This window comes from Asterias rubens, chromosome 6, assembly GCF_902459465.1.
Source record: "Asterias rubens chromosome 6, eAstRub1.3, whole genome shotgun sequence".
Taxonomy (NCBI): Eukaryota; Metazoa; Echinodermata; class Asteroidea; order Forcipulatida; family Asteriidae; genus Asterias; species Asterias rubens.
The window spans coordinates 4841880-4867286 of NC_047067.1; the positions used below are offsets into that span (position 1 = coordinate 4841880).

General features: G+C 37.1%; 3 protein-coding genes across 3 annotated transcripts; all 3 read left to right on the top strand.

Moving 5' to 3' along the window:
• The first annotated feature begins 371 nt into the window (after positions 1-371).
• LOC117291567 (isobutyryl-CoA dehydrogenase, mitochondrial-like) lies at positions 372-7162 on the top strand. Its single transcript, XM_033773371.1, has 10 exons — positions 372-542; positions 1109-1209; positions 1694-1863; positions 2105-2291; positions 2675-2812; positions 3242-3350; positions 3984-4108; positions 4893-5045; positions 5587-5689; positions 6351-7162. The coding sequence occupies exons 1-10, from the start codon at positions 416-418 to the stop codon at positions 6401-6403; spliced, it is 1266 nt and encodes a 421-aa protein (XP_033629262.1). The 5' UTR covers positions 372-415; the 3' UTR covers positions 6404-7162.
• Positions 7163-8049: 887 nt separating this feature from the next.
• LOC117291963 (uncharacterized HIT-like protein Synpcc7942_1390) lies at positions 8050-13273 on the top strand. The gene is made up of 5 exons (XM_033773989.1): positions 8050-8198; positions 9425-9568; positions 10135-10239; positions 11425-11497; positions 11842-13273. Exons 1-5 carry the CDS (start codon positions 8073-8075, stop codon positions 11931-11933), a joined length of 540 nt encoding a protein of 179 aa, XP_033629880.1. The 5' UTR covers positions 8050-8072; the 3' UTR covers positions 11934-13273.
• Positions 13274-14240: 967 nt separating this feature from the next.
• On the top strand, positions 14241-23300 carry LOC117291234 (ras-related protein Rab-21-like). The gene is made up of 7 exons (XM_033772845.1): positions 14241-14560; positions 15874-15933; positions 17399-17506; positions 17782-17845; positions 18856-18910; positions 19386-19474; positions 19977-23300. The coding sequence occupies exons 1-7, from the start codon at positions 14429-14431 to the stop codon at positions 20102-20104; spliced, it is 636 nt and encodes a 211-aa protein (XP_033628736.1). The 5' UTR covers positions 14241-14428; the 3' UTR covers positions 20105-23300.
• The last annotated feature ends 2107 nt before the right edge of the window (positions 23301-25407 follow it).

A 25407-nucleotide genomic window follows, 5' to 3' on the forward strand; every position in this document is an offset into this window, starting at 1 on the left:
GTCGCCAAGTGAGGATATTAAATTTGGAAAATGCAAAAGATAAACCCTGTCCATTAAATAAAACACTGAATGAAGACGAATTGAGCATCCATTACTATGCGAAACAAACTATCTTCTTCAAAGTGGTTTTATTTATTTCCAATAATAATTATGATATTTATTGTTTTCTGTAAACTTTTCTTTTTGGGGGTGTGGTCTTCTGAAAGCTGGTGAAGTATTTTGATTGGTCAATCGCAGAGGCCGGTGCTTCTGCAATCTACTTCTGTACAAAGTAGTTCGTTTTTGGGGGTGACTGGGTACCAGTCCCACACCAATGCGTCATTGCATATAAAAAAGAGTCTGGTGCACTGTCACTACGTAATCAACGTGGATTGAAGACTTCTGCTTCGATTTGTCTGTCACTATTTTATTTACGATGGCGTTTTGTAGTCGACTGAGAATGTCATTTCGAGATTTTCCAAGGAAATCGTGGATCTCAAACCGATTGCTACAACTGCATAAAACGTCACCGCGTGTACAAAAACGGTGCATCAGTATTGATCGTAAGTATATTCAAAGAAGTTACAAAATCAACACTGGCAGTGAGACTCCCCACGTCTGACGACAGTACACTCATGGAGGTAGTTAATTCTACCTCCATGGTACACTGCAGTGTGTTGTGAGTGTGCAATTCTGAATCTGAATTGAAAAATCTGGTTTAGGCCTATATTGAATTTAAAATAGTTAGCAAAAGCATCATCATAGTGAAAACAGCACAAGGAAGGGGTAGACAGCTTATTTAGAATTGTTGCTGGATGTCTGTATTTTCATTTATTTTATTTGTTTTTAGGCCTATTTTTTTTTTTTTTTTTTTTTTGCGCCACCTTACTTGGTCGGATTTGTTTCCTTACTCTATGATCATATGAACATATCTCCCTCCACCATGTTTTTATTACAAGAAACAAATGTCACTTCTTTCACTCAGTGCAGTACATTTCTAACATGTCAATTTTCTAGTTAGTATGATTAATGATTAATCTCTAAAGTTCTTTATCGCCCTTTTTGCATTCATCAACTTTCTTTTACATTAAATGAATTTAAACTATTTAATTTTTAATTTCAACAATAGCTTCAACGGGTCTAACAGAGGAACAAAAAAGCTTTCAGTCAGTAGCTTTAGACTTTGCAAAGCAAGAGATGGCACCATTCATGAGACAATGGGACGAAGAAGTAAGTTTGATGATGTCAAAGTGTATTAGTAACATATCAGCAAAAGTAGAATAATAAACTGATTGAAATCAATCAATCAATCATCAGGCATTTGTTGAGCATCATTCTAGTTGTCTTTTCAGAGGCGCTCAGCAAAGTGAAGGAAAACTTAAAGACAAAAGAGTTTACAGAATTAAGTGAGGAGAAGACAAGTGCAATGGTGGACTAAATGCAATTCAATACAATATCAACCTCTTCCATACCCATTCATACTCCTTGCTGAAGAGAAGCAATTAAAAGCATCTTGCTCAAGGACACAAGTGTCATACTCATATAACCAGGATACAAACACACACCCCGATGACTTAACCACCAAAACTTGAATCGATGCTGTACACCACTCAGCCATGAAGACATCCAGGATCGTAAAATATCGAGAGTAAATCCAAATCGTCTCAATGATATGATAGCTTTTAAATAAAAATTGTTTTCTTTGATGTTTCAGGAGATATTTCCCGTTGATGTTCTCCGTAAAGCTGGAAGTCTTGGATTTGGAGGTATTGTAGTTGGGGAAGATGTTGGAGGGTCTGGGCTGACGAGGCTTGACTCCTCTGTTATCTTTGAGGCGCTGGCTCAGGGATGTGTGAGCACCACAGCATACATCACTATTCACAAGTATGTACACAAATGGAGTAAAGAATGCCCTCATCTTTAAATCAGACCCTAGGCTCAATTTCATAGAGCTGCTTAAAGCAGAAAAAGTTGCTAAGCAGAAAAAATTATGCCTAACAGAATAAGGTTACCAAACAAACTACGGTGTGAATAAACAAATAATAATAATAATAACTGTCGTGTCACATGTACAAATTGTACATACAAAAGCGTTATTAATATTATTATAAATTTTTGTTGACAGCATGTGTTGTTGGATGATCGATGAGTACGGGAACGAGGACCAAAGGCAGTCTGTCCTGCCGTCGCTGTGCTCTATGGAGAAGTTTGCATCATATTGTCTGACGGAACCAGGAAGTGGTAGTGATGCAGTCTCACTTTCCACATCAGCACGACGAGATGGAGATCATTACATTCTTAACGGGTCAAAGGTGAGAGGTCAGAGGTCAAAAAGTTTGGTCTATTATTCAAATTTTCAGCTGAGTACCTGGTGTAGACATGATATTCTTCCTACTTTGGTCTGATTTCCAGTTATCGTGTGCCCTTGGAAAATCTGAACAACTGTGACTAAAAACCCTGAAAAGTCTATTAAAGCCTGTACAACAAGTACATTTAGTTTGGCCCTTCTTGTACTCAAAATAAAAAAAGCTAGTAAACAGAGCTTACTGGCTAAGACATTGGGCAGCAGTAACTGAAGGAATATCATTGCAAGATTATACAACCTACAATCCTCAGTCTATCTTTGTCACCAATGAAAAGTTGCCGGGTGTTTGTATGAATAATCAATGTTTGGATTTGTGCGATACTTCTCCAGGCTTTTATCAGTGGTGGAGGCGACACTGATGTATATGTCATGATGGTCAGGACAGGAGAGCCAGGACCAAAAGGCATCTCATGTGTCATGATTGAGAAAGGATCACCCGGTCTTAGCTTTGGCAAGAAAGAGAAAAAAGTAAGTATCAAGGGCTTTTTAAATTGGGGGGAAAAACTTTGGTTGGTCAGGTTAGCAGAATTGGTATCTGTCTCTGCCTTCCACTTCGGATCCAGGTGGTTAGAATCACACCGGAGGCACTATGTCGATTGGGTTTTTAGTCTCTACTTGAGTGCAGGGGTTTTGCACGAAACTTTTCTCTGATTGTGTTTTCCAATTTCCGATTGTTCTTCCTGCTTGGACAAATAATCGCTTCACCTTTTCAGCAACGTCTCAAAAACGCTCCCACCTTTTGAAACGAAACGTTCACAGGATATTTTTGTCAAAAATCTACACTTGTTCATGATTTAAACGATCTAACAAACCCAGCAAGCAAAGGTGTACTATGCCTTAAAGTTAATGTAGACAATTAAATTGATTCTTGTTTTCTGTCTTTTTTTCTTTGCCAAGATGGGTTGGAATTCCCAGCCAACTAGGATGGTGATCTGTGAAGACTGCAGGATACCAGTTACAAATCGACTAGGTATAGAAGGCCAGGGGTTTCAGATCGCCATGAAAGGTAAAAATAAATTACTGCTCAATTTGATTGTACAACAAGTGGTGTGTTGCATTATGAGGGCAATGGCTAAAACTAACACCAATTGAAGCATTTAATTATGATAATAAGATGTGGTTCTTATATAGCGCACATTCCTAGTAGCTAGATCAAGGGGATTTACAACATTATCCCGATTCATAGGGCATTTTTATCAACCATTTTTTTTATCTTGCTCAACTCCCTGGGGAGCATACAGCCCATAGCTGCTGAAATCAGTGCATAGGAATTATTCCAACACAGTACTGTCTCAGCCCTCTCTCAAGATCCCATTTATATGTCTGGGTGAAAGAATCTAAGATGGTTAAGTGCCTTGCTCAAGGATGCAAGTGTCATGACAGGGAATTGAACCCACATTCCAATGATTCAGCAATTAGAACTTGAGTCCAATGCAGTAGAGCGCTCAGCCACGACACACCTCAATTACAGTTCAGTTTGAGCCAACTACACTTAAACATTGTGAAGGGGCTTGTAGGTTTACAGTACAATATCATATGTGCATTTCTCCTTCAGACAAACATTTATTTTTGAATCCAATAGATTAAAGATTCTGTATAACTGATGAACAGAATTACTCTTTTGTTTCACAACTGTTAGGTCTGAACGGAGGACGATTAAGTGTATCATCCTGCTCGCTAGGTGCTGCCCAGGCTAGTATAGAGGCTGCTAAAGACCACCTCAAAGTCAGAAAACAATTTGGCAAGACTCTCGATCAATTCCAGGTAAACTTTTGAGTGTGAAATTTTCTGATATTTACAAGGAGTTGATTACTGAAGGAGATTGTCGAGTCTCCTTTTTTCAAACTCATATTCGAAGTGTGTTCTCCTCCGCTGTTATAGATTTACAGCACAAATTCATATTTTCTACCTTCCAGCAAGGTAGCAGTTAAAGCAGGACAGCTCTTGTCAGGACTAGGAAGTCTTTCGAATTCCGAAAAATCTAGTAGAACAAAAAGCAAGACAGTTCTCTAAAGAACAAAATCTACCTGGCAAGTAGATACACACATGGTGTTACCGCAAACCAAAAACATACTAAAATATTATGGGGACCGCTAACATAGGGCTAGGTTGCTTTAGTTGGTAGAGTGCTGGCACGGTTGTTGAGGCCCATGGCTCAAATCCCGCTCTAGACAATTTGTCTGTTCAACCTCAATTATCATGGAGGTCAGTGCTTCTTGGTATGAAGTACAGAACTAAACACATGAACTACTCCGATGACTAGGAGAAGTGACTCACATAAGATTAGAAAACTTGACTCAAAATAATTCAGCTCGACACTTTGAATAAGAGAACAAAATATAATGTTAATTCTCGTCTCTCATCTGAACAAAATAAAACAAGCAATTAAACTACTACAAATACATCACTCTGGTCTTGCCACTTGTGTTCCCAAAGACTTTAATGTTTTCTTAAAGAAGAGCCCAATTGCAAATTGCAAATGGCCTTGCCCAATCAGAGATGAAACTCGTAGCCTGAATATTTTACGGTGTGTTTTGTTTTTCTCCAGTTTTTGCAATTTCGATTGGCTGAGATGGCTACTGAGCTAGTGGCATCCCGACTCATGGTGCGTAATGCTGCGAGGGCGCTGCAAGATAATTCACCTGATGCGGTGGCGTTGTGTGCTATGGCTAAGCTTCTAGCAACGCAGAAATGCTCCTGGGTTAGTTTGGTTTTTTTGTTTCATTTTCATTTCATTTATTAATTGTTGATGTGAAGCCAATGACTCTCAGAAGAGCGAACTTCAACAATACAAATCTTCCCCATGGAAAGAAGACAGGAAGTTTCAGTTTTCGATGTGGGAGGTAAACCCTGGAAAATTATTCCAGAGAAAACCCAATTCATATGTTGTCCTCATTTGGATTTGAAATGGGGTCCTAGAGGTGAAAGTCGAGGAAAGATACCAATATGCCAACCATTGTGTTGTCTGTCTTGTCATCTATATTAAAGGGGTATTGTTGTTGTGATAAATATTCTGTTGTGATAAATATTCTGTAATAACATAATGTCATAGTGCATGTTCAAATAAAAACAGTGTACATGTACATGTTATAAACTGTTCTGGTCTTGTTTGAACAATTCTGGGCCAGATAACAGTTTGAGCAACAAGCCATTCGTTCTTATCATAGACGGTGTTAATTCTCATGATGTGTTGTTGTGTCCTTCTTTTTGTTCCAATTGTTTTTGTTCTTTTTATTTGACAGATTTGCAATGAGGCACTCCAGATGTTTGGAGGATATGGTTTTTTAAAAGACTACCCAGTCCAGCAATATGTCAGAGACATCAGGGTCCATGAGATTTTAGAAGGTAAGAGAGAGAGGCTATCAAATCTTTCTTTTAAGACCAGCTTGAACACAAACATCAACAAATGATCTTTGCTGAAATTCATTGAAAATGTCACTGTACATGCAGGTCAATTCACCAACAACAGTACAAAAAAATATATCTATAAAAAAATAAAAGCGTTTTGAATACTGATGCTTTTCAGAAAGATTTGCGAAAATCCCCTTAGAAAGATTTGGGAAAAGCCCCTTAACATCATCACTCATGTTGGATCATTTTTGGCAGCTCCGTTTTGTATAGCTGCTTTGTTGCAATAACAAAGCAACATTCCACAGACGACAAGTATTGTCATTTTAAAGCACGCCATCAATGGCAAAAGTGAAGCTAGTTTTTCAAAGCGAAGTGGTCGGGGCTAAATTTGTTCATCGATATGTACGAAAAATTCAGATGTGTACAAATTTCAAAATGACTACAACATGTAAATGATTAAGACATTACTCACACATTTAAGTAGTATTCCCACTAACTAAGAAGTAGCTGTTTGCATCATACCAATTTTCATCTAAACAAATTGAACTGTTTCCTATATCTAGTGTGTACATCAAACTATATCCTTTGAAAGATGTCCCACACTCACTGGTGACAAATAAAATGAGTAAATTTCAACTTTTTTCCCAACCATCAGGTACCAGTGAAGTTATGCGTTTGCTTATATCCAGAGATCTGTTACAAGACTGAGAGACATTTATCATCATTCTCAAAAACAAAACTTTCTGCTGTACTTGGATTACCTACAAAAGAACAATTTGGCATTTTTTAGTACTGGGATACAAGTCGAGCTGAGTTCAGATTTGGATATTCTGAATGTAGAGCCGAAGTAGAAGAGAGACGACAATGAGGAAGTTTTAGTTTTAGGTGTGGGAGGAAAAACCCCTCAACCCCTCAGCACCCCACCCCCAACTAAAGGGCCCCCGTACACTCTGCATCAACTACAATGCATGGTATACTGTTTTGGTGCATGGCTTGTTAACGGACAGTGTGATACGAGGGCAAGGAAACCAAACAAGCCAGTGAAGATGAGATGGAGGATTTTTTTTACAAGAGTATTTACGAAATATATTTTAAAACCCATAGATATGCAGCTTTAAAAAGTATTTATTATTCTGTTTCATCAGCTTGGAATCAGCATTTAACAACAAGATCATTTAACGCAATAAATTAACAAACTCGCTGTTTTATGGTTTGTTTGTGGTGCAACTGTGGTTTCTAAGAAAGTTTGAGTAACAATGCAAAACCAAATCTTCCCAGTTATTTTATGGTGATCTGTATCAAAACAAGTTTTCTTTTTCATCTATAAAGAGTTTATTTTGTTTGACCAAAAAAATGACCACCCAAGTTGTTGGTGTATAATTAGAAGATGTGAAATGCTTATTAAAACCACTGCAAATGTATTAATTACACCTCATTGAGTATAAGAGTCTTGTTTTCAATAAATGTATGGCAATTAACACTAGTTAATGGAGATTATCGAAATGTGGGTAGATCATCATAAGTTTATCTTGTGTTGTTTATCAAGTAACATACGGGCCTTGTCACACGAGACAACTTTTACAGGCAACTTTGAGGCAACCAACTGCAGTACATGCTACAGGAACACTTTGGTAGCACATGAGTAAATTTTAAAACATTGTCTTACGATCCACAAAAGAAAAAATTTAACATTCAAATGGGAATGCCTTTTCTTGTTAAAGATTGCCTGGAACTGGTTGCCCGTAAATTGTGACATGGCCCTAAGGGTCAAGCTCTGGTGGTACAAGGAAAACACTGTGGTTATGAAAACAGTTTACCATTTGCATTTTTTTGTTAACTTCGTATTGGGGGTTTTAAAAAAAAAATATTGTCAGGTGTGTAACTAGACAAATTGGTTAAAAAAGGAGGAGAATTAACTACTAAAATACTAGGCTTTTAAGTGTAACCTTTTATTCAGGTTATTTTTATCTCAATCACATTTCAAAATACACACCCACCCCTGGTTACGCCACTTAGCGATGCGCATTGCAAGAAAATTATTTTTTGGGAGTTTTCAAAACATTTCTTTATACACCCTCTTCCACTACCTTCCCGTTAATTTGGACACGCCCCTACATTTGCGTAAAGTACATAATTAGACTTAATTTAGAGTCTGAGATCACGGTTAGTAAGTTATCAGCCACGCAAAACTCTCCCATTAGCTAGCAAACCACGAGCACGGATTTGGAATCAACACCGCGCGGGGCGGCGGACGTGACGTTTCGTTACTTTTATATTCAATTTGCATAACCTCTATAGTCGGGTACCCCCATTCTGTGCACTCGTGTTTCATTTTGTGTTAAAAGAGTCTGGGTATATTTCAACCCATTTATCCAATATGGCGCTGCGGAGAATCACAGTTGTTGCCCAGGCATTAAAAAATTGTCATATTCAGAAGACATGTACGCCGAAATGTACACAGCAGTTACCTGGTATTTCAAGAGCAAATGTTTCACCATTGCTAGTAAGTTTCACGTGAAAATTGAATTATAAAGTAGGACAAAATTGTGGTTTTGGCCGCCCATTTTTGCGTTGCATATGCATGCATCGGCCAGTCCTGCAGGGTCGCCGGATATGGAGGGGGCGGGGCGACATATAAAGATTAATTCCTAATCCTAGATTTTTCGAAGTTTTTTAATTCTTTGAATTTTGCTTTTTAAGCCAGGTAAACTTGTTATTCTTGACCTTGGGTGAAATATATTTAATTATCATTTTACTACTCAAATTTATTTTTGATTATGAATTCGGTTTCTACTTTTTTTATTTTGATTTTATTTAGTTAAAGCCGTTGGACACTTTCGGTAAATAGTATTGTCTAGGGCCCACACTTCGTGTACCACAACTTATATATAAAATATCAAACCTGTGAAAATTTGGGCTCAATCGGTCATCGGAGTCGGGAGAAAATAACGGGAAAACCCACCCTTGTTTCCCCACGTTTCGCCGTGTCATGACATGTGTTTAAAATAAATCCGTAATTCTCGTTATCGAGAATTGATATTGTTTTAATGTTTTTTCAAAAAGTAAAGCATTTCATGGAATAATATTTCAAGATAAGTCTTTCACCATTACCTTCTGTAAACGACCAAATTTCTCACTTGGTGTATCTCAACATATGCATAGAATAAGGAAAAGTTTCCGTATGGCGCCACCACTTTTTCATTCGAAATAAAATAATATAGTATCTAATTTACCTGATTGATATATCCCTTTTTGTAAAAATGAGTGAAAAAGTGGTGGCGCCATACGGAAAGTTATCCAAGAATAACACCCCTGTAAAAATTTGAGCTTGATTGGTCGTCAGAGTTGCGAGATAACTATGGAAGAAAAAACACCCTGTGTCACACGAAGTTGTGTGCTTTCAGATGCTTGATTTCGAGACCTCAAATTCTAAACTTGATGTATCGAAATCAAATTCATGGAAAATTACTTCTTTCTCGAAAACTACGTCACTTCAGACAGAAGGAGCTGTTTCTCACAATGTTTTATACTATCAACCTTTCCCCATTACTCATTACCAAGTGAGGTTTTATGCTAATAATTATTTCGAGTAATTACCAACAGTGTCCACTGCCTTTAACTATTGATTGCAATAAAATACAAGTTTTTTTTTACACAGGTCTGTTTGTATTTTTACTCGAGTATTGACATAATTTTACATTATTGACGTTTATTTACTCTTTTATTTAGCATCGCTGTTTGTCAACCAATGACTTTTCAGAGGAAGATCTGGCAAGAGACGCGGCTAGACGAAGCAGCCGGGACAAACCCAATATCTTCCAGAAGATTATAGACGGAGAAATAAAAGCAGATATCATCTATGAAGATGACAAGGTTTGATTCTCAAACAATTGAATCTATAATAGTCTATTATATATATTATATATGATTTTATGGCCCTGTGATTGTATTCAAAATATGGCAGCTTCAGAATTAGTAATAGTTGCCATGGTTGTAAACCTCCATCCTCCTGACAGTCATAGAGGACGGGGCCCAATTTCATAGAGCTGCTAAGCACAAAAATTTGCTTAGCATGACATTTTTTGCCTTGATAAAAACAGGGTTACCAACCAAATTTCCACGTGATTTTCAGGATAAGCAAACAACAGCTGAATACCTGTAACAAGCAATATGCAACAAATGGAAATTTGGTTGGTAATCCTGCTTTTACCACTGGAAGAATATTCATGCTAAGCAAATTTTTGTGCTAAGCAGCTCTATGAAATTGGGCCCTGATCAGAGCTTTGGAGGGTTACAATCATTGCAACTATTTCAGAATGAGATGGTTTTGAATTCAGGTGTTATTGGTTGAAATCAATCAATCAAACAAAGAAATCAAACAAACAAACAAACTGTAAATAAAGTCAAATAATAAATGATTACTGACGTTTCATTCACAGTGTATCTCATTTCGAGATGTCAATCCAGTTGCGCCAACTCATATTATTGTCATCCCGAGAAAGCCAATCCCCTGTTTGAGTGAAGCAGCGGATGAAGATACACCAGTAAGTCAAAATAAGTCTTTGATACCGCACGTTAGAATCTACCAAACAAGGTGCTCAAGGCGCTGAGTATATACAATATTTCAGAAAGATAGGTTATATTATTGAAGTGATTAATTCTGAGAATCAATTATGTAGCACCTAATGGGGTTCAGAAGGTGCTACAACGCGTACTTTTGGGACAGCCAGGAACACTCTTTTCGATAAGTGCACTTGGTTCTTTTACATGCGTTACACAACATGCATGCGTTACACAACACATGGGAGCAACTTCTTTACGACTTACGTCCCATCCAAAGGACGGAGCAATGGTAAAGTGTCTTGCTTAAGGAGTGTCACGGCTGGGGATTCGAACCACACTCTTGTGATCAGAAACACCAGAGTTTGAGTTCAGTGCTCTTAACCGCTCGACCACGACACTTCCATGTAATTTAATTTAATTCAAGGTATTTTATTCAAATATTTGTAGCCAAAGGCTAAACTACAATTGAATTTACAAGGTAAAAAAACATCAAGATTACATACATTGAAGGGAAACATACATATTGGTAATTGCAATAGTGGCATGGTATAAATAATGCCTATCAAATAATCAAAATATGCGGAAAAGAAACACAAAGTTACAGACTTTTACAAAAATTAAATTTCCTTACAACCTTTGGGTATAACGCTTCTCTCAGTGCTTGAAGTTGGGGGGAAATCCACAAGACTGCATGACTTGTAGTAGCTCAGAATCTATACTGGACCAAGATTTGATTTACATCACCAGAATCAAAATGAAAAGAGACTAGAATCAAAATGAGAACACGGTTTTTATCGTCCAAACTGAGAGTTATCTGTCTGGGTGATACTCAACAGAATTGAAATATATGTGTGAGACTCAAACTCAACATTACTACATCATTCTTTTGAGACAAAGATGTTTTGCTTTATAAAAGCCTGTATTGAGCTTACTGGCCCAACACTGGATTCACTGGCCTCAGGCCAGGGGTCCAGTGTACAATTTGAGCCCTGTCTCTCCACAATTTGAGAGGGATGTCAGCAAAAATATAATATTCATGCAATAATTTATATTATTTTTAATTTTTGATTTGTTTTTCAGAGAATGCTATTGGTCTTGAGATCTTTTTGTTAAATTTGTATTAATGTTTTTAATTAAATCATTTTTTTTTTTTTTTTTTTTTATAGTTACTGGGTCACCTTCTCACTGTGGCACGTAAAATAGCTGCAACAGAAGAGTTGAAAGAAGGCTTCAGAATCGGTGAGTATTATTAAATACAAGCTTTATTTGTATGTTTGCCATTTCACTTATGTATTTGTTACAACCAATTTTAGTCAATATGTTTGGCTGTGAATGAGCAGGGGGGGGTGTATTGACAGTCACAAAGGGGAGGGAGTAATAGCGCAAAGTATAAAATACCACTGTGAAAAATGACAATTGATACACAGTTGACAAAAATATGTTTTGTTCTAGAGAGCTTGATAAGTTGTTCCACAGATTTTATATTAAATTTTCTCTACAAATTGATCTACAGTAGTTTCTTTTTTTCTAAAGAGGTTGCTACAGATTATAAATTCCTACATGTTTATTTTGTATCTCTACAGTTATGAATGATGGTCGCCATGGTGCTCAGTCAATTTATCATCTCCATGTCCACATCATTGGTGGAAGACAAATGCGATGGCCACCAGGCTAGGCTAGGACTAAGACCGTGATCGATGATGGGGTGTCCACCAGGCTAGGAAAACAATCACAGTGTGATATTGTCCATTATGCCCATTCATAAAACTGCAAAGCAGTTATAAAGTTTCGAGTACAAAAGTTAAACATGCTACTTGTCAATTTTCGTACAGTCAATTCAGTGGAATTTAATTTTAAAAGTCATCATTTGGAAAAAAGTACTGGCAAGGCAAACTAGTGTTTGTAAAATCTTGCCACGGTAGATATATATATAAGATAGAATTTGAAGTACAATTATCAAACAATTATTTTCAGTGCTTAAAAAGCAACTTTTGTTCCAATAATAATAAAAATAATAAACCGTATTTATATAGCGCATATCACTAAAACAAAGTCCCTATGCGCTTTAAGGAAAACAAAATAAAGGAAGAATGAACCATCAAAGAAAGTTACTGAAAAGCATTGAAAAGATGAGTTTTAAGGCGTTTTTTTTAATGTGTCAACTGTGGAAGCATCCTTGACAGACTCGGGTAAGCCATTCCACAGTTCAGCTGCAGCTACTTGGAAAGAGTGAGCACCATAAGATTTTGTAACGGGTGGAAATGACGAGAAGAGACTTTGACTTAGAGCGTAAATTTCTCGAAGGAATGTATTTGTGAACTAGGTCCTGGAGATAAATCGGGGCTGTGCCTTGCAAACATTGAAAAGTTAAAAGGAGAATTTTGAATTTAATTCTAGCTAGTCAACTAGAATTTTATTCTAGCTAGTCAACTTTTGAAAAGAGTATAGTACTGCTAGTAGTACAAACAAAGAAATGTTTGGGCCTAGCCACCACTAAGTAGTACACCATAAAACAGAACAGACAATCTGTTGTGTTTCAGTTTTTGTTTAGTTAGAGGGTCTTGTTAATTTTAGTTCATTCATACTTTTCTTGCATTTATTTTGGGTGCCCTACTTTTGTGTGGTAGTTCAGTAAAACAAAAAGGGATAAATTTTGTTGGGATAAAAAATATATGAATTTTTTGAGTAAATTTCCATTATCCATCCAGGTTGATCAATTAAAACGGTATGTAAAGTAAAAGTTTAAATTATAATACCAGTCAAAGAGCGCACATAAATTATGACCATTGCAGTAAAAGAACATGCATAATTGGTCCTTGTAATTATTGTTTGTTTTTTTCTCTTTCAATTGTGTTGCCAAAAATCAAAATATTTATTTAATTACCTAATACATCATGTAACATTAAATATTTTTCAGGAAGGTTTAAAGTCAAATCACAAATTGCTAAACAGGAAGATGGAAGTCGTCCAGTTGAGATTGATGAGTAATAAACGATCATTGTCTGTTTGTTGACCATCAAATATTTCAGTGTTTAATTTTCTCTCAGTATGAGTTTTGTTTCTCTGATATGTTTTGCTTTGGGCTGTTTTGGGGATTTTTGTTAGTTTGCAATTATTGGTTGGCTTGTAGGGTGAAGGATGCCAGACCTGTTAATCGGTGTGGGGGGGGGGGGGGGGGGGGGAGACGAACATTATTTGTAATGCAAAATGTTGTGCTGCTGAAAGAGCATTGACTTGCCTCAATCACAGATTTACACCACTGTGTTCTTGAGCTGAGTAACCAAAAAACTAATCCCCCCCCCAAAAAAAAAAAAACCAAGCTCCACATGACACACCCCTCTTGAATCCAGCTCTGCATATAAAAATAGAGGGTTGCTATATGTTGTTACTCTAAATACTGATGCAGCAGTAAGTTACTGCAAGAAAATTAATCTTTCAAAGGACTGTGCTTTAAATTTAGGAGCGCATTATATTATTTTTTAGGAAAGGGAGGGGGGACGGGGGAGGGGCGTGGTTCAAACAAAGTTTCTGACAGATCCCATTGCACTTCAACCATTATGATTTTCACTTATCATCTTTGGGTGCACTTTCCAAAACTCAGCTAATATTGGTTTACAATCTCAGTCACAATGTTACTTAAACAAAACTTTTTTGGAAATGTTTGTAAACTTCCTGTGTAATCAGTGAGTCATCAATGCAAAAGAAGTTGACTGAACTCAAATCGTAGCACACGGATCGAGGAAGGGAAATAAGGGGTGAGTAAAGAATGGTTCCGCCCAGTATCCACCAGTAATTCTGTGCTTTATTCTCTTGGGAGATTTGAACAATCAGCAGTCATTTGTTGAAAACCGGAATTGAAAAGAATTTATACTTGGGCCGAGAAACTCGAAAGCCGTGATTCAACTTAATCTTCTTCATTCAGACCATAACAAACACACAAGGCAAGCCCCATGAGATATTTTCATGTGACCCATGACGTCATTTTTGACGAAGGGAGCCGCCATTTTGGTGTCCCGTCCATACAAAAACATGTAAAACCACTCACACTGTGTTTAGTAAGTGAGTTCTATAAGTAAAGCGTCGATTACACCTCATTTGTTGGACAGTTTATGACTTTTAAGGACACCAGTGATCTCTGAAAGGTTTATTGACGAAGATTTACGCTTCAAAATGGCGACAGGGGGCGGAGGAGGCAAGAATTTTAAAGTTGTCTTGCTCGGCGAAGGATGTGTTGGGAAAACGTCACTTGTGTTACGATACGTGGAAAATAAATTCAACGATAAACATCTTTCAACGTTACAGGTAATACAATAATGCGACCATTTTCATGCGGATTTAAGGAAGTGGTGTGTTTAAGTTGTCGATTCAATTAATTATTAGAATGGAAACGAGTCCAGACAGAATACAGTGACATGACAAAATAGTTAAAATTGACTGCCGTGATCTGATGAATGACTGCTCAGCAGTGCTCTGGCAATGATGCAATGTCAGAATGTCACTGTCAGTGCTCTGGCAATGATGCAATGTCAGAATGTCTGGTGCTTGGAATGGATGCCTTCCTTGACTCGTTAAATTTGTAGAGCAGAGCCAGTGTCATTTTCAGAGACACAGTGACCGTCCGTGTCATCATCCACATGTCTTATTTTGAAAATTTGTTAACTTAATGTGTATCTGCAAGGTTTTAAACGGCCCGTTTAAACTTTAAGAACGAGTCCTACTCTTTTATTCCCATTCGTAAATGCCCTTAAAATTGTATTTTTTGACGATGTTTTTTAATTTCACTCAACAAAAAGGAAATACAAGCATTATGAATGTATATTGAGTAGGGTGTGGAAAGCTTTAGGTGTATACTACACAGGAAACTTCAGTTCTGGCTGGCTAACGGTCGTAAAACTTTCACCCATCATCAACGCTGATTTTAAAAACGTATATAAGTGTTAAAAAAGGCCCTAAATATGAGACCCCTATAAGGCTCACAGGGGAGCCTTATAGTTTCTAGAAGTACACAACTAGTATATAATTAATATAATGCATGGAGGTTTTAAAAAACAATTTGAACATTAACTCAAAAGCAATATGAATCTGGATTTGAAAATAATGGCAAAGCTTCCTAGTTGAAACATTGTCTAGCTTTTGGTTAAACATGAAGTTAGTTTGCACTGTGCACAGATTTCCGAGGGAGTAATTAACATTTTCAAAACAGGGTCAATAGTTTTTCTAAATGTAGAGTGTCTGAATCTGAAATCAATCAACCCCTCTAATCTACAGTTCTATGATGGCGGTCATTTGGGGTTAGCGTGGCTTCATCTGGCTTTGGACCTGCTGGAACCCAAGACCGAAGCCTTTGCATGTGATACATAACACCATGTCCCAGTTTGCAGCCAACCATACCAGAAAACACCAGGGCAACTCCATCTGGCCTTGGTGCTCTTTCAAAACAAAAAAGGGGATGCCCCAAAAAAATGAAATTCCTGACCCGATAATTTATTCAGAGCTCCATCAATGGAAGTTAAAACTCCTAACATGTTCTGACTTATTCCCTGTGTTTTAGGTCAAACTGGTCTTACAAAAGACAAATAAATTGTACACTAAACTCTCTCACTGATTTATTTCAGGCATCTTTCCTAAACAAGAGGTTGAACATCGGAGGCAAGAGAGTAAATCTAGCGATATGGGTGAGTAAAGTTCGGAAAGGAAAACAGTTCTGCTCTCTAGAAAACTCCGAATAAATAATGAGAGAGTTGTTATTGCTCTTTATGAACTTGAAATTGTTTTTAAATTCTATCAGTGTTTTATTTTTATGGATCTACTCCCATGCCACATTCCACTCCCTGGGCTTCCTAGCTGTGAGAATCTTGGATCTTTGTCATGTCCCTTGGTAAAAGGGTGTCCAAATTCGCTGGAAAGTTAAAAACTTGGTGTCCAAATCGTTCACTTACAATACAATGTACATATAAAACGGTGTAAAAAAGACACCCAGTCACCCCTCTGCCTAACACTTCGCATTGCAGTATGTGATTCTTGTCATCAACCATGTCAACATGTTGATCTCTCCACATTTTGAATATGTACCACTTGGGTTCATTTAAAGCCATTGGACCCTTTCGGTAAACAGTATTGTCCAAGGCCCACACTTTGTGTACCACAACTTCTATATCAAATAACAAACCTGTTAAAATTTAGGCTCAATCGGTCATCGGAGTCGTGAGAACATAACGGGAAAACCCACCCTTGTATCCACGCGTTTCGCCGTGCCATAAAATAAATCCGTAATTCCCGCTATCGAGAATTGATATTGTTTTACTGTTTTCTCAAAAAGTAAAGCATTTCATGGAATAATATTTCAAGAGAAGTCTTTCACCACTACCTTCTGTAAACCCTGTAAGTTATTTGTAAATCTGTGAACTTACTTTTTTTTCTGTACGGAAAGGGTCCAATGGCTTTAACTGTTAGAGAAAAAATTATACTATGATCCATTTTTCAACCTATTTCTTGCAGTAAACCCTGGATCAAGGGTTGTGATTATGGCAAGCCAGGTGGTCTGTGGGTCTACAGACCACCTGGCTTTCTCATTACCATGCAGTATTTATTAGTCTGTTGTTGAGATCATATTTCTGAGCTTGATTTGGGCATGGTGAAGCCTGAAGGCCATCGTGGCACTATGACCCCTGATAAAGTGGAGAGATGCTTGGTTAAATATATGCAGAATCAGTAGCGTTTGAAGTCACTTGACACATTTCTATGAAACAAATCTATGAAAATTTTGTCTCACTTGGTTATCTAAGTTGCTCGTAAAATAATCAAAGAAAAACACCCATGTCGCACAAATTTGTGTGACTTTCAGATGTATTTTGAGTAATTACCCAACATGTGACTTTTGCTTACAAAATTCATGATTAGTACACAGCTCAATGAAAGAAAACTTTCTATCTATTGACTTTTGAAATTGATACGAAGAAAGGGGGCAAATATCAAGAGCTTTTTAATTTGTTATAATTTTTATGTGGAAATTATGACATAATTTGTGCAGTATTTCGCCTGCCAGAAAGACCCTGGAATATACACAATCACTTTTATGTGTAGATGGGGTTTACATACTATAGTCATGTGTCTAATTTTTAATTTCAAATTTGGATACAGGACACAGCCGGACAGGAAAGATTTCACGCATTAGGACCCATCTATTACAGAGACAGCAATGGGGCAATATTAGTGTATGATATCACAGATGAAGACTCCTTCGCAAAGGTAACAACTCCCCCCCCCCCCAACTCAAAACTGAATGAATTTACATTTGTTTTCTTGATAAACTCTCATGCTATAAACCTTCCTTTAAAATCAACACTTGAACATAATATGTTCGACTGAAAAAACACAAGACTAATTTCTTATGAGCCCTGATTTCGTATTTGAAGACAGATCTGGTTATGCATCGTTAAGTTTTCTGAAAGTGGCAGTCAATTAGTAACTGTATTCTCAAACAATTGCAGATTAACAATATGTGTATTTTTGTGAAATTACAGGTAAAAAACTGGGTGAAAGAACTCAGGAAAATGCTCGGAAACGAAATATGTCTTTGTATAGCAGGTAGGTAACATATTGAACCCCCCCCCCCCCCCACTGCCTTAAGTGATTTACTAAGATCCTTCCTTGCTCTAACTCTAACAATGCCTAACACCAAACTGTTGGACTCTGAAAGTGGTGGCATGCCTGATCCCATGTAAAGCTTTGAAGTTTTTTTTTTTAGTGCAGTCCTTCAAAGAAACACGCAATTGGATTGTGGTCGGGGATGGTAGATCGCCATTTTTTATAAGTATGTAGGTTAATACAGTGAATGGTTGGACTGCTAGTAACTAGTTCTTACTGCTTTCGACACAGTCAATGTACAACACTATTTACTATTGTTGACCAAATGAATCTTGGAAATGAACTACAGAATATTTGTGTTTGTTGAAATTCAACTTTAGTCAAGAAGACAAAATGAAGAAATTTAAGTTTTAGGCGCGGAAGAAAAAACCCTTTAGAAAACCCACGCAGTCTGGTACGAACTGGAAAAACCCAATCCACATGCAAGACCCCTGTCTGAGGTGAGAATGGAACCAGGGTAGAGAGAGGCAGGAAAAGAAACCACTGAGAAAACAATGATGCACTATGTACATGTACTTTAAGTAGGTGCTACGCTAAAGCCATTGGACACTTTCGGAAAAAGAAAAAAAAAAAGTTCAAAGATTTAAAAAATAAATTACAGGGTTTACAGAAGGTAATGGTGAAAGATTTCTCTTGAAATATTATTCCATGAAATGCTTGACTTTTTGAGAAAAAATTGAAACAATTATCAATTCTCGATATCAAGAATTACGGATTTGTTTTAAAAACATATCATGACACGGCATAAAACATGCGGGAAATCAGGGTGGATTTTCTCTTTATTTTCTCCCAACTCCGATGACCGATTGAGCCTAAATTTTCACAGGTTTGTTGTTTTATATATAAGTGTGACAACATTGTTTATCGAAAGTGTCCAAAGTGTCATTAAATAATCTTTTTACAAAATTCCTATATTATGATAATTTAAATATTTACTTTTACATCGACAGGTAACAAGATAGACCTTGAAAAACAGAGAAATGTATCAGTTGCAGAAGCTGAATCGTAAGTAAAAAATTTGTCCTTTTTTTTCAGAATTTGAAAACTAAATCGATGCAACTTAGAAAAGCAATCTCAATGTCACAATATCATGGCTGACCATGTTAGATTTTACAGGCCCCTATTCCATCAAGTTTTTTTTCTGGTAAAGCAAAATAGCTACTTGCTAGGCTGGCCAACCATTTCCTTCCATTCACATTTAGCAACAGTGAATTTACACTAAGCACTTTGTAAGGAAAACGGCTCTATAGTTTTCCAACCTTGGTTAACAAAAGTTGCAATAGAAAGGTCTACACTGTTTGAAACGTTGTGACCACAGCAACGGCTCTTTTCAGAGCCAACACTACTCACACAAGAGATTGTACACATGGTTATACCTGCAAAGTTTACTAGTAATAGGTATTTGCTATGATTAGATGCATAATTAGAATAGTATCAGTAACTAGCTCTGACTGTGTTTTAATTGTCTTGTCTCCCAAAGGTACGCCGCTCAAGTTGGTGCAAAGCATTATCTCACATCAGCCAAACTCAATAAAGGAATTGAGGAAATGTTCTTAGACCTTAGTAAAAGTAAGTGTTTCAACTATGGTCTAATTCCTGTATTTTTTTGCACTTTTACTTCTAATTTAAAGGCCTTTTTTGCCTACATTGTCATCTCCAATGTCTCTCCACACCAAATGATTTGGACTTAAGATTGGAATGCACAGACCTTTCTAGTTCTACATCATTACTTGGCAAAGTCCAAAAGTCAGGATATAAACGCCAAGGAACAATTATAGTTCAGTGACTTGCTCAAATACAGGGACCAGATTCAAACCCACATTGTGATATCACAGCCACCACAACTTGAATCCTGTGCGCTATGTCGCTCGGCCCTGACATGCTGACGCTTAATTGTTATTTGGGTGTATTGCCCTCACTCCTTTTGAATCTTTCATTCCATTAGATGAGGGTATAGAAGGATTTGGATGGGGCATGGACAATAAGGGCAAAGGTTAAACAAAAAACGGTGCAGAGAAAGCAAAGTAATTCTTTTGTTAATGAATAACTTTTTCTCTCGTTACTCATGCAGGAATGCAAGAATTAACGCCCATGGAGGATCTAGGGAGGGGACCATCGTCAGCGCGGTCAGCTAGAAAGACAGTCACGATTGTAGATGACGAAGATGTGCCCAAGGCCAGTGGGGGGTGCTGCTCATAAAAACAGTGTCTTCTATCCCCCTAAAAAATACCCTTTCTTTATGGGCACTCTCCCTAGCGAAATGCTTTGTGTATATAATACATGCTCACTCCATAATTTGTGTATATTAATTACAGGAAAAATAAACTTAATAAAACAAACTTTCTATTGTACGTACGAAAAAGCCTAAAATCCTGAAGGGGATGGATTTAGGTTATTTTGGTGGAGATTTTGAACCCTGGGAGTAAAGAGCGGCAAGAGTGTACACTGAATCCTCTTGAGGGCGGTGTTGCATGAGTAGTCTCTGCACATATCCAGGATGAGAATGAATTTAAAGCATGATTTATTCATTATTTAAAAAAACACAATATAATTTAATAAGAGAGAAAAAGAGAAATATTATCATATTTGCTCCATCCTGTGGGAAAATTTGCCTGAAGCTGTGAGGGAATCGTCGTGTTAAATTACTGCTTCAAAACTTTTCATGGATATTCTAGAAAAGGTCGCTCAATCTCGCCCTCATTAAAAATGCATTTCTTAAAAAAAAGGTTTTTTGCTGTGGGAAAAAATAACTTATCAATCGGTTACTCATTGAAATAACGCTTATAGTGTATTTAGTATATTTTATAATTTTGGTTACATTCACTTGTGTGCTGATATAGTTCCTATATTGCAATGTCGGACAAAAAATGGGTTGTTGGACATTTTCAGCAACTCAACATTTCTGCGAATGTTTCAACTGATTCGGTGCTGAAAGTAGTAGGAATGAAACCTCTGCGTGGTTTTAATAGTTCTCTCAAGAGGTATCAGAAACTAACACTTTTGATACGAGTCAAAATCCTGTCTCCTGGTAAAATATTGAAAAGGAACAATCCTTTCTCTGTTCAGGTTTTTATTTTGTTCGTCAATCATTTTTGTTAAAGTGACTTGCGCGTTTTACCTTCCCTCGATCCGATTTAACCATTATTATTCAGTTAAAACATTGTATGCAGTCTTAATTTTAATGCGAAAAAAAAAGAAAAAAAGCCCAGAAGTATACTTTCAAACAGGTAACTTTTTCTATAACTTGTGTAATACTTTTTTTAAATGTCATTGATTGGGGTAACTTGACCTAGCAGTTGCAGTATTTAACGCACATGATATATAAAGAGCACCCTCATCAGTAGTTCCTTCTTTTTTTTCTTTTTCTTTTTTTTGTGTAACCAAGCCCAAGGCCAGAAGGGGGACATGGTGGTTGCTTACAACTTCACAGGGGAGGCCAGAAGGGGGACATGGTGGTTGCTTACAACTTCACAGGGGAGGCCAGAAGGGGGACATGGTGGTTGCTTACAACTTCACAGGGGAGGCCAGAAGGGGGACATGGTGGTTGCTTACAACTTCACTGGGAACTTGTATGCATAGAGGACAGGGCAAATTTATGGATGCGTAGTTTGTCACTAGTTTTTGACATGTCAGTTTGATTGAACGGAAATTTTATCAGACGCACCGCTTTTTACCAGTCTGTGTGCTCGTCTTCTTTCATATGCACTGTTCAAGTTTTGGCTGATTTTGTATCATGGAAAATTTAAGTTAACTGGGTCCAATTTCATAGAGCTGCTTAGCAAACAAATTGTCTTACCTTACCAATTAACTGCTTAGCAGAAATGAGAAGGATACCAGTCCCAAATTGTACATGGGACATGGTAGTTTTAGCTGATAACCTTATTCTGTTGAGCATAAGTTTGTTGTGCTTAGCTATTTTTTGTGCCTAAGCAGATGAAATTAGACCTAGAACGGTATCGGACATCCCTGTTTTTACATTTCAATGCCCCTGCTGAGTTTGTTGCAGTTGTCTGTAATATATCTGGAGTTGTTTTTGTGTTGGTATTGCTGAGCTGTGTAAAGTCAGTTTGTCATGTGATTTATAAACTTCAAGTGCACTATTAAGTTTTAACGGCCAAATCCACTTTTCACACATTTTTTTTAAACACATGCAAACCAAGTTGGGTATCGCTGGAAACTGCTATCTTTGAATGTAAAATATACCCAGACATCCTCAGAGAGAATGTATGTGTAGAGATCATTTCGGATGTATGCATGCTATGGGGGTCAAGTCAAAATGAGCTTCCTCGTTCAGGTAGGCTTGCAGCCTTTTCCACATTTTGTACTTGTGGAGGATAACTCTTAATATGTGTTTGAAATTCTTTTGAAACTGCACAGTTCTGTAGTCAGTGTATCTTTATTGTAGTGTTGTCATGCATGTGGCTACCAGACTAATACGGCTGGTTCTCATACATTACTGTGTTGAAGTAATACAGATTGCCTGGTACTTAGCCGAGGATTTGTAAAAAGTTATAAGCCATAAGCCTTGGTCATTGGTGTAGATTTCTTATTGCGTTGCTGTTCGATAAAAGCCTTTCAAAAAGAGGCAGAAAACGTACCTCAATTTTTCCTCATACATCACGTAATAGAAGGCAATTTTAAGTTTGGAGCAGCAATTGTGATACATTAGATATGTTAAAGTATATTCACAACAAAAGTCACACAAATCTGTAACAAGTTCTGCCAGCCGTGGATTTTTGTGATGAGCCTTCTGTGTATGGTTTCAAAAATTACAAACAATAAAAACTGGACTGTTCATATCAAATTCGAGACCACTAATTTAAAAAGTGGAATATATTTTATAGGTGTTAGTGCATTATTATTGCATGGAAATCTTTTTATGTTGTTATATCTCTACTTTATTTCATTAACTGGAGGGAAGAAAATGTCATATTTCAAACAGACTGGAAAGGTTTAAGGTTCAAGATAAAAATATAATACAGGGTTTTTACAGTTGTATTGTCAGAATAGAATAATAGGTGGAAATATCAGTCTGGCACCCTTACAAAGAAGGTCTGCTTGCAAAAGAATCCATACCATTTCATGTAAGGGTTAAAAAAATACAAGTAATACCCAAACAAAAATGATAAACTTACCCCCTAGGGGGGTCATTTGTCAATACATAATTGTGTCAACTGAATTCTTCTGGAACTCCGAGTAAAATTATGGGTGGATATACAAAAAAATATGATTTGGCTCCGACTGTTTGGTTGAGGTGTGACATTTTACCTTCATTATCTTAACCTTTATCAACACGTATATATGTACATACTGTGCAAAACCAATTGTTTCTTGGTGTATCAATCAGTGGTCAATAAAACAACAGATATTTGCTATAAATTAATAAGAAAGTTTATTTTGGAGTGGAAATGTTCCGTTATTTCTGTCATTGAAATTCTATTGTTATATGAGACAGAAATGTTAAAAAATTACAAAATACTACAACACTGTACCGAAAGACATAACATGCATGAGCCAACAACAGCTCTGGGGACCATTTCACAAAGCAATAACATTCATCGCAAGACAAATTGACAGCATTACCATGGTGATTTGTATTGTGTCGTCACACTTAACTTAGCAATCAAAGATTGATTTGCAGTTAAAATCAATCTAAGCTCTTTGTGTAATCGGTCCCTGGACAGGCAGGCTTGGAGAGAGTATGTTTCTTGGACAACCACGAGACGGCGAATGCTCTAATGGACTTGAGAGAGAGAGAGTCCCTAATATTACGGCAAGTCAAGAAATATATGGACAAGTGTATCATTCAAAATGAAAGAAGTAGACAAAACAGGGTTTTTTTCTTCTCCATTTTATTATGTTCTTCAGTGTATTGGAAGGATTTATTTCTATTTTTTTTTTCAACGGTGGTGTATGCTCTACCATTTTTTTATATATTTTTTGTTATTCCCAACACACACAAACTATAACAACCCACACTGATCCGGGGGCTGTGGATTTTTTATTTATTATTGAGATATGTACATTACATTTTGCAGCCAATGAGAGCACAGCTTTCAAACAGTTACAATCACCCGATGATCCAATCAGCTGCAAGCCTACAGGATAATCACTCTTTGATTGGTCACTGTGATGAACAACCAACCAATCAAAGCTTGAGTTGCTGCACAGTGACCAATCAAATTAACCTTATCATTTTTAAAATCCGAACAGGTTCGGACCTTCCAATTCTTGGCACCAATCCTGTATAAAAATAATCCAACTCTGGCTCATAACCGACTAAAATAGTATAAAACCCACATCAGTATGTGTCACTTTGGGGGAATAAAGGCCCGGTCACACAGGCCTCGATAACGAGAACAACAACGAGAATGTAAACACAAATGCACGCCCTCGATTGGTTGAATGAGCATGGGCGTATTCTGCGTGGAGCATTTCAACCAATAGAATGCGTTCTCTTTGCGTTGTGATTGTTATCATTTCCGTTATCGCTGCAGAGTGAATTGGCCTTCAGGGCTGAACACTCTAACAACTTGTACACTTATTACAACTTAATATATTCTTCATCCCATCAAATACTCATACATCAAATAAGGAGTAAGCGTATGTACGGGAATCAAGGGGAAACTTTTATACAGTGTGAAATATCAACAATTGAGGAATCTTTGTATAACATCAAGTTGGCTTGGGTTCGATGATGAATGGAAATTAGGAATGCACAAACTGACAGAAATAACTTCCTACGATACATAGATTATACTAAACAGCTGGATTTGTCTTCTTTTGTACAGGATGGTAATGCCCTCGGAATTATCATGAAACCAAAAGCAAGCTAAAAAGAACAATCAAACAAGGCTTTGACCGAGAAAAATTGCCTACGTGGTGTACATGTTGATGCAAGTGTGCAAGGGTTTGTTCCGTCAGTAACGATTGCTAGCAAGCAGAAGTTAGACGTCTGCCTACCCTACAAAGCAGTACAATAAAGGCAGATGTCCAACTTTGGTTCTGTTGGTTGAATATTCATTCTTACATCAAACCAACATGACCGACATGCAGCACTTTACAGCATTGATGAAGCCCTTTTCAATCTGTTATGCCAAGTGCAAGCAACTTGACAGAAAAACCCTTCGTGCAAATACTACCAAACAATATTTCTTGAACACTTCTGCGAAATAAAAATAAAAATTGAAGGGGGATAACAGGATATGGGATCCTAGAATGGGAAGTGTTGTGTAATTTTAGTTCATTTTGTTAAAATAAAATGCCGACAGTAGTAGCAGCCTGAGGGTAAAAAAAAAACGCAAAAAGAGTGGAGAGTAATTTGTGAATGCTTCAAGCGAAAAAGCAGCTTGATTTATATGACAGGCCAAACAGAACTCATGACAACTTCGGGATACGGGAACTTCGAAAGACAAAAAACGCAAAAAGAGTAAAAAGTAATTTGTGTATGCTTCAAGTTAAAAAGCAGCTTGATTTATGAATTATGACAGGCCAAACAGAAC